The sequence below is a fragment of the Haliotis cracherodii genome, unplaced genomic scaffold (genome assembly GCF_022045235.1).
Source record: "Haliotis cracherodii isolate W230 unplaced genomic scaffold, xgHalCrac1.p SCAF_12, whole genome shotgun sequence".
NCBI classification, from domain to species: Eukaryota; Metazoa; Mollusca; class Gastropoda; order Lepetellida; family Haliotidae; genus Haliotis; species Haliotis cracherodii.
The window spans coordinates 31,707,172-31,720,100 of record NW_027266267.1 but is presented as its reverse complement, the minus strand read 5'-3'; the positions used below and the strand labels follow the sequence as shown (position 1 = coordinate 31,720,100).

Here is a 12,929-nt window from a genome sequence, read left to right as displayed (position 1 = left end):
TCTCTTATAGACAGACGTGCAGTGAATAGCCCTGCACAAATAAGTATACTACATATAAATATATTACATATAGCCACAGTTACACAAGCATGTATGAAATACAAGTATTTTAAATTCTACAAAATACTATAAATATATACATGATACATATACATATATCACTTCTAACCAGTTTATATCTATTTAATATAATGTACACAGTTAAGTTCTATTAAGAATACATTACAATGTCATAATACAATGCTAGCTAAAATACTATATACAACAACAATACTTAAAATACATAGTAACCTAAGCTTCCTGATAAATAAAGTAATAATTAGATGAACTTACCCTGATGATACAGTGTAGAGAAGGTGCTGAGAAATATGTGCTGACTGACCAGGAGAAGTTGTGATCAGGGTATCCACATGATTGCAGAGAACATGCAAAAAGCTAGATAACAAAGAGCACCTAATCACAGGCCAAGCCCTGAACGACCCAGTGACAATAACCATGGACCTAAGAACGAAATGGCTGAACTACCCAAGCTATATACAGAACTAGCTTACCTGTGAATTAGTAGATTAGTGCAAGTGCTGGTTAATACAAGTATTTAGGAAAATAAATGTTAAATATTTAGGTTATCTTATTAATTTAATTCATGTTTGGTTACTATAATGATACTTTAGAATCTAACAATATTCTATTTACAAGCATACTGCTACATCAGAAATAGCATAGCCTTGTAGGCGTCTTCTGGGAGGTCCTGCTAAAGTCCTGCAACACAAACATGTCTGTTAAACAATAATGGCACCGAAGAATTATGAAAAATATGAAATACAGCTGTAAATATGGTTACTTTAATGATACTTTAAAATCTAACAATATTCTATTTACAAGGATACTGCTACAAGCTCCTCTCAGTCTGCACGCAGTATCATTGAATGACCCCATGCAGGGATGTTGAGAGTTTTCAATATTTGTTCGTGACACTTGTTCCCGCAGTACATCAGCACGCACTTTGGTATTACACAATGTGCATGTAGTACAGGTGTATGTTTATTTAAAGAGTGGTCTCTTCACGGGCAAGTAATAAATCATATTTAAATTGAACGCCTGTTTATGTTACAAAAAATATATGAGTCGTGAGCATTAACAATATTATATAAAACCAAAATCTGAAACCTGAAAATCACATGGCTCACTCTCTAATTAGGCAGCAGCTGTGAATGTTGCGTTGATACTTTGTTTAGCTTTCTGTTAGGTGTTGTGTTTATAAGTACCTATACACTTTCAACTTCAAACGTACTTGTTCGCGAACCAACGATGGTTCAATGGCTACTGCAACAACCCACAGACTCAACAAATGCAGGTATAACATGTCAATAATTCAGCCTGGTTTGCATGCCAGCATATTGTGCCAAATATTGTGTTGAGTATTGTGTTTTCCATGGAGGCGAGTCAATCGACCCGACTGCTGGTCCAGTGTTGGCCACGTCCCAGCCCCCGCACTTACTTCCCCCCCGTAACACTAACACTATATGAGACCCACCCAACCAGGAAGTACACGGGTATACTTTGCAGCATTCGGGTCGAATTCTGCTGACAGTTCGTCACTGTCGTCACTGTCGTCACTATCGCCGTGGCAAGTTTACCCGTTTGAGAGGATCATCTTGTCTCGAACTTGGATATTATCCTGTTTGGGTGGACAGATAGCTACACTGCACCCACAACAAGCACACGCTGTAAGCCGGAACAACAAGCTACGGGTATGTAGAAGGGCTGTCATTTTCATCCCGGCGTGTGGATGTGGGTGTTCTGCTGGGACTGCACCGCCCTGGGGCCCATTTAGCATGGATATCAATGTTGCTTATGCAGTTGATGCATCTGTGCAACGATGCAAAATAAGGGACAAGCTGAACATCCCAGTTTAAAAGAGACCACACCCCTCTCCCCAACCCTTTTGGAAACCTAATGTAGTAACATTGACTGAGTGAGGATTGTGATATGCTGGACCCTCCTTTCTGATATACTGCATCCGCCCTTGTGCAGGGATGTACTGCCGTGAACACGTCGTGGTCTGCAGTGTAGGATATGTATGGCATATGGTGCTAAGTTGCCTAACCCAGTGTCACTGAGCTCTAAACCGAAACTAGACATATAATGTGACGAATAGGGCGGGTATTTGATTTGTCCTAATTATAGCTGCAAAATCACCCGACATAGACATTTGTTTCAAAGGTATGTGTGTGGTGGTGGTGGGGCTGTCACTGTGCCGCGCGCTACGATTTTGTTGATACCATGCCTGAGTTTTACATGAATACCTCACTGAGACACAGTATACTGACTCCGAGCTGACAAGTCCTGCCGAGCCAGACAGGCTAACAAACTTTTAACGTTTTTCTGTGCCCTTTTTTCCGACGAGTATGTCTACAATGTGTATTTGATAAAGATTTCAAGTGTACATGCTCCGTTCCCCAAAATGTAAATTAATGACCATTCAGAAATATGTTGGTACATCAGTGCTTTAAATTGTTTGATAGGCATTATTTAGAAGTTGACGGATGACAAGATAGACACAATTTTATGGATAACAACTTCTTTAATACTGTGAAAAGCGACGTTTCGGTATAGATCCTTATACCGTTGTCAAGCAAGCAGTCCTATACTTTCTTGACAACGGTATAAGGATCTATACCGAAACGTCGCAATCACAGAAATAAAGAAGTTGTTATCCATAAAATTGTGTCTATCTTGACATCAGTGCTTATTCAGAAACCAAGTGACTGCAGTGATGCATCATTCCATAGTGTCGGGGAGTACCGAAGTAGCGAAGGTGTCACGCAGTGTGGTGGAGCTTGTACTTAATTTGGAGATGTAATCGTACTCCCTGTATACCTGAGTGAACATTGTCTGATGCGTCGTAAAATCTCTTGCTTCGCCCCACAAGAATCGCATAGATTGTATTGAGAAGGTACCACGCTGAAAATATCACCATCGCTGCAAAATAGCTACAAAAATGAAACTTGAACTGTACGCTGTTGGAACACATAGCTTCAAGCTCGAACTTGTAATGAGAACTTCGTGTTGCACCTGCGAATTATTTGGTGTGATAAATAAATAAACCAAGTCTCAGGTTGGTCAAATCAATTTAGGCGTTCAATTCCACGTAGATCGAGAACAACAACAAACAAATATTCTTTGGGTTAACAACAGATCAGTGCTCTTCATTGAACATAAAACGTCTTACTCAGATTTATACATATATTCTCCATTCCTTCTGCTTTAATCAGTGCATGTATGGGTAACCAGCATCATGGTATATTTCATAAGTACCTTTGTATTTGTAACGTGTTTCACTAGTAGGTATGTGTCACAATTCAAATAGTGGTCGTTACTTATTGTCGGAAAGTCTTAATAGTTTTGGTGATGTGTGATATATTTTGCATTGTAGGAGTCCCTACTGTCACGCCCACCGACAACGGTAAACACCTTACTGACAGACTGTACTGTCTGGTTGTTCCAGGTTAGACAGGCTGTACTATCTGGTTGTTCCAGGTTAGACAGGCTGTACTATCTGGTTGTTCCAGGTTAGACAGGCTGTACTATCTGGTTGTTCCAGGTTAGACAGGTTGTACTATCTGGTTGTTCCATGTTAGACAGGCTGTACTGTCTGGTTGTTCCAGGTTAGACAGGCTGTACTATCTGGTTGTTCCAGGTTAGACAGGTTGTACTGTCTGGTTGTTCCAGGTTAGACAGGCTGTACTATCTGGTTGTTCCAGGTTAGACAGGTTGTACTATCTGGTTGTTCCAGGTTAGACAGGCTGTACTATCTGGTTGTTCCATGTTAGACAGGTTGTACTGTCTGGTTGTTCCATGTTAGACAGGCTGTACTATCTGGTTGTTCCATGTTAGACAGGCTGTACTGTCTGGTTGTTCCATGTTAGACAGGCTGTACTATCTGGTTGTTCCATGTTAGACAGGTTGTACTGTCTGGTTGTTCCATGTTAGACAGGTTGTACTGTCTGGTTGTTCCATGTTAGACAGACTGTACTATCTGGTTGTTCCAGGTTAGACAGGCTGTACTGTCTGGTTGTTCCATGTTAGACAGGCTGTACTATCTGGTTGTTCCATGTTAGACAGGCTGTACTATGTGGTTGTTCCAGGTTAGACAGGCTGTACTATCTGGTTGTTCAAGGTTAGACAGGTTGTACTATCTGGTTGTTCCAGGTTAGACAGGCTGTACTGTCTGGTTGTTCCATGTTAGACAGGCTGTACTATCTGGTTGTTCCAGGTTAGACAGGCTGTACTATCTGGTTGTTCCATGTTAGACAGGCTGTACTGTCTGGTTGTTCCAGGTTAGACAGGCTGTACTGTCTGGTTGTTCCAGGTTAGACAGGCTGTACTATCTGGTTGTTCCATGTTAGACAGGCTGTACTATCTGGTTGTTCCAGGTTAGACAGGTTGTACTGTCTTGTTGTTCCAGGTTAGACAGGCTGTACTATCTGGTTGTTCCATGTTAGACAGGCTGTACTGTCTGGTTGTTCCATGTTAGACAGGCTGTACTGTCTTGTTGTTCCATGTTAGACAGGCTGTACTGTCTGGTTGTTCCAGGTTAGACAGGCTGTACTATCTGGTTGTTCCAGGTTAGACAGGTTGTACTGTCTGGTTGTTCCAGGTTAGACAGACTGTACTGTCTGGTTGTTCGAGGTTAGACAGGCTGTACTATCTGGTTGTTCCATGTTAGACAGGCTGTACTGTCTGGTTGTTCCATGTTAGACAGGCTGTACTATCTGGTTGTTCCATGTTAGACAGGCTGTACTGTCTGGTTGTTCCATGTTAGGCAGGCTGTACTGTCTGGTTGTTCCATGTTAGACAGGCTGTACTGTCTGGTTGTTCCATGTTAGACAGGCTGTACTGTCTGGTTGTTCCATGTTAGACAGGCTGTACTATCTGGTTGTTCCATGTTAGACAGGCTGTACTGTCTGGTTGTTCCATGTTAGACAGGCTGTACTGTCTGGTTGTTCCATGTTAGGCAGGCTGTACTATCTGGTTGTTCCAGGTTAGACAGACTGTACTGTCTGGTTGTTCCAGGTTAGACAGGCTGTACTATCTGGTTGTTCCAGGTTAGACAGACTGTACTATCTGGTTGTTCCAGGTTAGACAGACTGTACTGTCTGGTTGTTACAGGTTAGACAGGCTGTACTATCTGGTTGTTCCATGTTAGACAGGTTGTACTGTCTGGTTGTTCCAGGTTAGACAGGCTGTACTATCTGGTTGTTCCAGGTTAGACAGGCTGTACTATCTGGTTGTTCCATGTTAGACAGGTTGTACTGTCTGGTTGTTCCAGGTTAGACAGGCTGTACTATCTGGTTGTTCCAGGTTAGACAGGCTGTACTGTCTGGTTGTTCCATGTTAGACAGGTTGTACTATCTGGTTGTTCCAAGTTAGACAGACTGTACTGTCTTGTTGTTCCAGGTTAGACAGGCTGTACTATCTGGTTGTTCCAGGTTAGACAGGCTGTACTATCTGGTTGTTCCAGGTTAGACAGGCTGTACTGTCTGGTTGTTCCATGTTAGACAGGCTGTACTATCTGGTTGTTCCAGGTTAGACAGGCTGTACTATCTAGTTGTTCCATGTTAGACAGGCTGTACTATCTGGTTGTTCCAGGTTAGACAGGCTGTACTATCTGGTTGTTCCAGGTTAGACAGGCTGTACTATCTGGTTGTTCCATGTTAGACAGGTTGTACTGTCTGGTTGTTCCATGTTAGACAGGCTGTACTATCTGGTTGTTCCAGGTTAGACAGGCTGTACTGTCTGGTTGTTCCAGGTTAGACAGACTGTACTATCTGGTTGTTCCAGGTTAGACAGGCTATACTATCTGGTTGTTCCAGGTTAGACAGGCTATACTATCTGGTTGTTCCATGTTAGACAGACTGTACTGTCTGGTTGTTCCATGTTAGACAGGCTGTACTATCTGGTTGATTCAGGTCCCAAAATCAGAATACATCTTACACGCAAGTCAATTGAAATAACGGTTTTATTATGATGAATTTACTTTGTCAAAATGTTTACATGTACGTCATACTAGTTGTCAAAACAGCCTGACATTCTATAGAATCGTTTTCTTTATTGTTTCAGACATGTCTTGCATTAAATGCGAAGAGAAGTATAAAGGATATATAGCTAATATAAATGAGAGAAATAAACTGCACATGGATGTAGCGCAGAGCATTCTGTACGACCTTCGGAATGAGAATAAAAAGACGTTTAAAGAAGAGTTGTTGATGAAAGTGTGCTCGTTGCGGAACTCACAGGGAGGCATTCTGGTCATCCACGTCAAAGGCAGGGATCAGGACTTTGGTCCATCTCTGGATAAGTTTGATGATTTTGAAAATGATCTAAGCAGCATGATTGAGGATGACACACCGTTCTGTGAGAATTACACCCGTTATTGGATAGATGGCTGTCAGGTGGTGGAATCCCAGCCCAGTGGTCGTCAAGGACAGACTGCATCAGGCGCAGGCCACAGGTACACAGATTACATCTTGCTGCACGTCTCCGCGTCAGGCTCCATCTCCACACGCGACTTCAACACGTACATGCCTAGGTATGGTGGCATCATCAGGCCCAAGGCAAGAGAACTGGCTGGAGTGATGACACATGTTTCCACAGAAACGAAACCACACGAAGAGAACAACGTGAATAAACAAGAAATAAAAGTAAAGGGTAGAGAAAAGAAAAGACTTCTTTCTGGATATGAATCAAGAGATGTGCAGTTCAAGCGCCTTCGTCTCACAGACTCCCAGAAGAAGACTGAGACTAATGATGGTAATAATATCAGAGAGCAGAATATTAAAAACATCACCAACAAGGTCATGGATCGCCTATCTGATTACGTTACAGCCTTTACAAAGCTAACAGAAGGGGGAGCAATTTATTACGGCATAGAAGAGGAAAAAGGGCGGAAAAAAGCAACTCGGCCACAGACAGGGGACGGCCCCCCAACTCACCATTATGTTGTTAACGGAATTCCGATGTCCCCGGACATGAAGAAGGTTGTTGAGGCGAACATCATGACCAACATCACTGAGAAGATGCTATGGCATAACGAACAGGGAGACAAATATGCAGAAGACGAGATCAATAATCTAGTCGAAATTTCGTTTCATTCAACATCGGAGGAAGCGGCGGGGACAGCGGCGGGGACAGCGGCGGGGACAGCGGTGGGTAAGGAGGAGGCAGAGGTGGAGACAGCGGCGGGTGAGGAGGACACCTACGTTATTGAAGTTAGGGTCAAGGGAAACTTCCGCGGAATCGCATTCAACAGCAACACTGGCCCATGCGCGTACAGGCTTGACGACAAGGGAGATACCAAGCCCGTGAACACAAAGGACTGGGAGAAAAGAATAAAACTGTTGCCAACAAACTCCCCTGCCCAGCCAGTGACGTCATCCCCCCAGGCAGGACAGTGATGTTCAATATCGTCTAGTTTCATGTCATTTACTGTCAGAAAGGTTGAGGGATTTGTACCCGAAGGTTATTTATACTGGCCACTTTTTTCTTTTCTTTTATCAGCAGCTTTGTAGTGCTATCATCAGACAGCCTTCTACCACTTGCTGCTAACACTTTGGTCACTAGTACATACTTACGTGTTTGCAGATCTTACTCCAGACGTTTGCAACATTAGTGGTTTCTTGTTTTTTTCAAATTAAAAGTTTTGCCTTTCAATTTGTTATTCATGTACACAACACTGACAAAAGTCATATTTCATTAGAACTAAAAGTTTGTATATGGGTTAATGACAAATTACCTGACATTGATTTTGGGTTTATTTTCTCTCATTATCTTTGGTTTTTGCAATAAACTTTGTTATCACTTCAAGCGTTCAGTGTTTTATCCGAAACTGAAAACAACCTTGGAAATATTCTCCCCTTAGCCACACATGGATCTCCCGAGACGTGTAGAAACTGCATTGCAAGTACAGCTGCGGATGCTAGAACGCGGATACATCGTATGGTGTGTTACACCTATACATCAGCACTCTGATGTTACTCTGTTCCGTTGTGCCTACCCTCATGCACAAACTATCATCATCAGCTGTATCTTTGTTTGGGCTCACTTAACATTGCGTCACTCATTTGATCATGTTTCATATGTCCGTGTGATCTGCTCTTGTTCATGCAAGTTCACGTTCCAAATATACCGCCGTCAATTATGTCGCCACACAAAAAGCACCTACTCCAAAAATCAACCCTACATGTGGGTAAATGACATTGCGCATCATCGTGTGACGATTGGCATTTTCCGTGTTAAATTACAATCCTAACACAGCAAAGCTAGCTAAAATGCTATCTATTATGTCGCTAAAAAAAACTGTCTTGAACGAATTGAGCACAGTGGGCGTTATACCGAATGGAAAGCATGTGCAATCATTCTATGTACCCGGTTTGCGGGGGTATTAACGTGGACACCGCCCGTGGTGCAAGATGTTGTTTCCGATGCATATCTTGTACAATATGTCTTGGCACATAGATTGGTCTAGTGGTGAACTGATGCCTTTTTATGGCTTGGGATTTTTTAAACAAATATTTTTCAAACAAGTTACATATTTTCTCCACGACAAGTAGTTACCATCTGTCCCCTTGTTGTATCTACAGCTTGCCGGGGACGTGCAGCTCAACCCGGGCCCACTCAACCGTGCAATGACCAGCAGGAGAAATGTGTGTCTGTAGTTCACCTCCAAAGATGAGGTGTACGCAATAATTTAAATTAGTGAGTATTGTTCCGACTGTCACACACACACACACACACACACAAAAAAAAAAAAAAAAAAGAGGAAGAAGATGATAGAACTACATTTGGGGTAGGGGTCACAGTCCATGTACATGGATCGTAAGCCTATTAAAATGGATTGTATTAGAAAATGTTCTTGATGTAACAGTGACTATATGGATACAGATATCAATACAGAAAACAATCATTGATACTGTGTGTTGTGTACAAACCCGAGTATCATAACAATAATTTCTGGAATCACCTAGTTGACAGTAATGACGATGCGCTCGACATTATATGTAGTTTAGTGATTGTTGGATATATGAATGAAGGTCTTTTGTCTGAGAGAAAACTGCATATTAATGATTTGTTAGACAGGACAATTTTATGCAATTTGATAAATGACCCTACTCGGATTTCAAAAACAACGAGTACTTTACTAGATCCGATAATTGTAAGTGACGATGTTCCTGTTGATGACTCTGGAGTGAGTGTTTTTTATTATGTGACTAGAGATCACAGGGGCATGTATATATCAGTGAAAACACATTTATAACCAAGTCATCATTTACTAAAGATATATGGTGTTATCGAAGTGGTGAATTTGATAAATGAAACAATCTCATTCAATCAACTGATTGGATTGACCTTTTCAATAAATGTTTTGTTTGTTGTTTAACTCCGCACTCAGCAAAATTCCATCTATATGACGGCTATATGAATTTGGACCAGACAATCCAGTGATTGACATCAAGAGCATAGATCTAAGCGAGCCTGACCACCCCCTTAGTCACCTCTTACTGCCAGCATAGTCGCCTTGCACGGCAAGCATGAGTTGCTGAAGACCTATTCTACCCCGGATCTCCACGGGTTTTAACAAAAGTAAAGATATTGATGAATCTATTGAATAATTTAGTCATAATTTAACAATCATATCAAAATGTGTGCACCGTCTAGAATAGTTAGAATTCGACCTAATGATAAACCATGGTTTAATTCTTAATTACGGAAAGAAATAAGGAGAAGAAATATTTAGGTTACTTAAGACTGCAAGAAAAACAAATGAAGACACAGACAGAACTTTGCTCAGAAAACAAATAAATAATATGAAATGTTACGCAAAGGAAATGTTTTACTCTAATTTCGACAATTTGTTTTAGAATTATACCCAGAAACCAAATTTTCTTTTTGGAAATTGTTGCGAGATGGACGCCATCTTTTCCCCAGTGCGCAGGTATACAGACGAAAGCCCAAATATATTACTCAGATTTAGATAAAGCTTTGAGGTTAAACATGTCTTGAACAGATGTTGCTGGAAGTGAGGCGGGGCTGCCAAATGTGAAAAAGTGTATATGTAAAACATTAGCACAACGAGAATAAACGAATATGAAATAAGTGGTACAATAAATTATCACCCTTTCAATAACACTTAGGGCCCAGATCGCAAAAAAAAATTATTTTTTTTCTCAAACATACTGTAGCGTCTTTAATTGAAGCCTTATGTTTAATATATAATTTTTCGCTGAGAACGCGTACCTAACCAAGGCAATGGAAATTATAGCTCATGCAATGCCACTTTCATAAAAATGGTGATCCAACACTATCCTCAAAAAAAATACTAATGTGTTTGATTAGCTGTATCGGGAGGCTTCAAACGAGTTGTGTTCAAGTTCTTGCATAATTCTTTTCAAGAGAATTCGTTGTTGTACAAATGTCAGTTAGGATTCCAAGCCGGTCACGGGACCGGCCACCAACTAGAGGAATTGAAGTGTGCACAACAGTCGATAACAAAGTTCTATTGGATGGCATTCTGTGATACTTCGAAGGCGTTTGATAGAGTATGGCATAGTGAGATGCTAGGGTATAAACGATGAATTATTAGAGTGTCTGATTACGTAACACCTCGCAAACAGTCTGTCTTTTTAAATGGCACACTGTCTGAAACTGAAGAGTTAAAGCTGGTGTACGCCAAGGCCCGTTTCTGTTCCTTGTGTATATCAATGATATTACTGATAACACGAACTGTTCAGCATCATTTGCCGACGACACATCCCTGGGCATATCTTCCAATAACATTGAATATATAGAAAATACTATGAACAGCATTTAAAAACAAACTTAACGAATGGGCTCCCGATTGGTTAATTCTTTTAATCTCTGCAAAACAAAATCAATTTTTGTTTCCGCAAAAAGTCACATAAATCTCTGATGATTATTTTTGGATAATGAAAACACGGAAAAATGTTAACACACAAAAAAACACCTGGGTATTAAATTGTCATTATACTTCTGTTAAAATATACGTGGAAACTACCTTTGAGCCCTTATCAGAGCGCAGAGAAAAAAACGTAAATTGTTCATTTTATAAAAAAATGTATACCAGTATGACACCGTCATACCTTAAAGATCTTGCACCTCACTCTGTAGGGACAAACATAGCACACAACCGAAGAGCTGCTCATAATATAATATGCATTTAATACGACAATGATTTCTTAATCTCGTTCATACCATCCTCTTAAATTGTGGAATACATTACCCATTCAACAAATGCATATTGAAATCTCACGTTTTAAATCCAGTTTAAGAACAAATAAATCTACAGTTTCACCATATTTCTCGTATGGCCCCGGAATAATTAACATTATACATATAAAATAAGGACATGGTGATAGTGAATGTAAAAATGAATTACTTAGAAAAGGTTTTTAAAAGGATCCATGTGAAAATTCATATATTTCTTTCATTTAATGTCCATTTATTAAATCAGCTAGACATGAATTGACGCACTCTGTATTGTTAATTGTTCAATATACTTGAAGCTTGTTGGCAATGAAGCATTAATAAATCACGTGAACGGAAACATGTTTAGGAATGTACATACATATATCTAAAGAAAACAAAAAGGTTCGAGTGAGCAATATCAATGGACGAACGTTTCCCTATTTATCATCTTTCCTTTCTGTCACTTAATATATCAATTGTAAATATGCATGCATGTAAATTTGTGGGAGAGGGCGTTCTAGTTTGTGCCCAATCCTTTTTATTAGAATAACATGTATGTTTAACCTAAACAAGAATGCGGTGACTCATCAACATGATCAGTGATTTGTAGAGGATTTTATCTCCAAGGACTGTCAGCGATTTCTCTGTAAAGTGTTACTGAATGTGTGTACAAGTGGCAATGTTTCCTGATTATGCCAGTAACAACTGACTCTACATTGCCACGTTGTTAGTTTAAGACGGCACGTATTAAGGCCATGGCCTGCACGACTAACGTTAGAAATGATCTACATTGACTGATCTTGTATTTGTTCCATGTCCTGACAGTACAGTCAAGTGGGGTATCGTCTCCCGTGTGCAGTGATCACTGTTCGGTACAACTTGTTCAATGGCCTCCTAAACAGACGGAAAACTCTTTTTATTTGTAACTTCAGGAATTCATATCCAGGCTTTTCGGAGTAACATGTCGATATAGATTGGGAATGTGTCCTAAACAATAAAGATGTTAACGAAGCATAAAGGATTGTGTAAGTTCAATGACCTTTGTCAAAACATATACCTGAGAAAGAAGTTATTATCCGCCCTAATGATGGCCCCTGAGCGAATGGCCATATTAGAAAACGTATACGTTGACGGAAGAGGGGGATAAATTTAGAAAATATTGAAATAAGATTATTGCAGAAATCAGGAGCTGTGAAGCTGAATATAACCACAAACTAGATACTGTAATTAATACTACAAACAACACCAAAACACAGTGCCGAATAGTTAAAGTGCAAGTATCACGAACAATATAAATAGATTTTTCTTACATCATTATGAAGCCGGTCTGATGTACAATACGATTGCCGAGAAAAGAGTGTGAAAACGTAAACCTAGCGCTGCTGTGCTTAGTTAAAAGTACGCAATTTGAGGTCTGTATGCGTCACAACCCAAACGAAGCTAACGAGAAGGCATGGCTTAATTAGCACAACCAACTGGGCCTGCAAGCTGATTGGGTATTACCACCAGCCGGTTCAAAATATACGCGATCGTTTCATTAGCTGTGGGGAAACCTGTGTATATATAATACCGACATGGAAATCATGCATATCCACCAAAAGTCGTCAAAAGAGAGTACTTGTTGTTACCCTGCCTGGCGCTCGGGAGTAAGGTAGAACAAGGAC

General features: G+C 40.4%; 1 protein-coding gene across 1 annotated transcript; it reads left to right on the top strand.

Annotated features, from left to right (window-relative positions):
- Positions 1-1,645: 1,645 nt before the first annotated feature.
- LOC139457776 (uncharacterized) lies at positions 1,646-7,794 on the top strand (the record flags this gene model as incomplete). Its single annotated transcript, XM_071239124.1, has 2 exons — positions 1,646-1,751; positions 6,124-7,794. Coding segments are annotated over 2 exons (1,440 nt in total), but the record flags the coding sequence as incomplete, so codon positions are not given.
- Between the last annotated feature and the right edge of the window lie 5,135 nt (positions 7,795-12,929).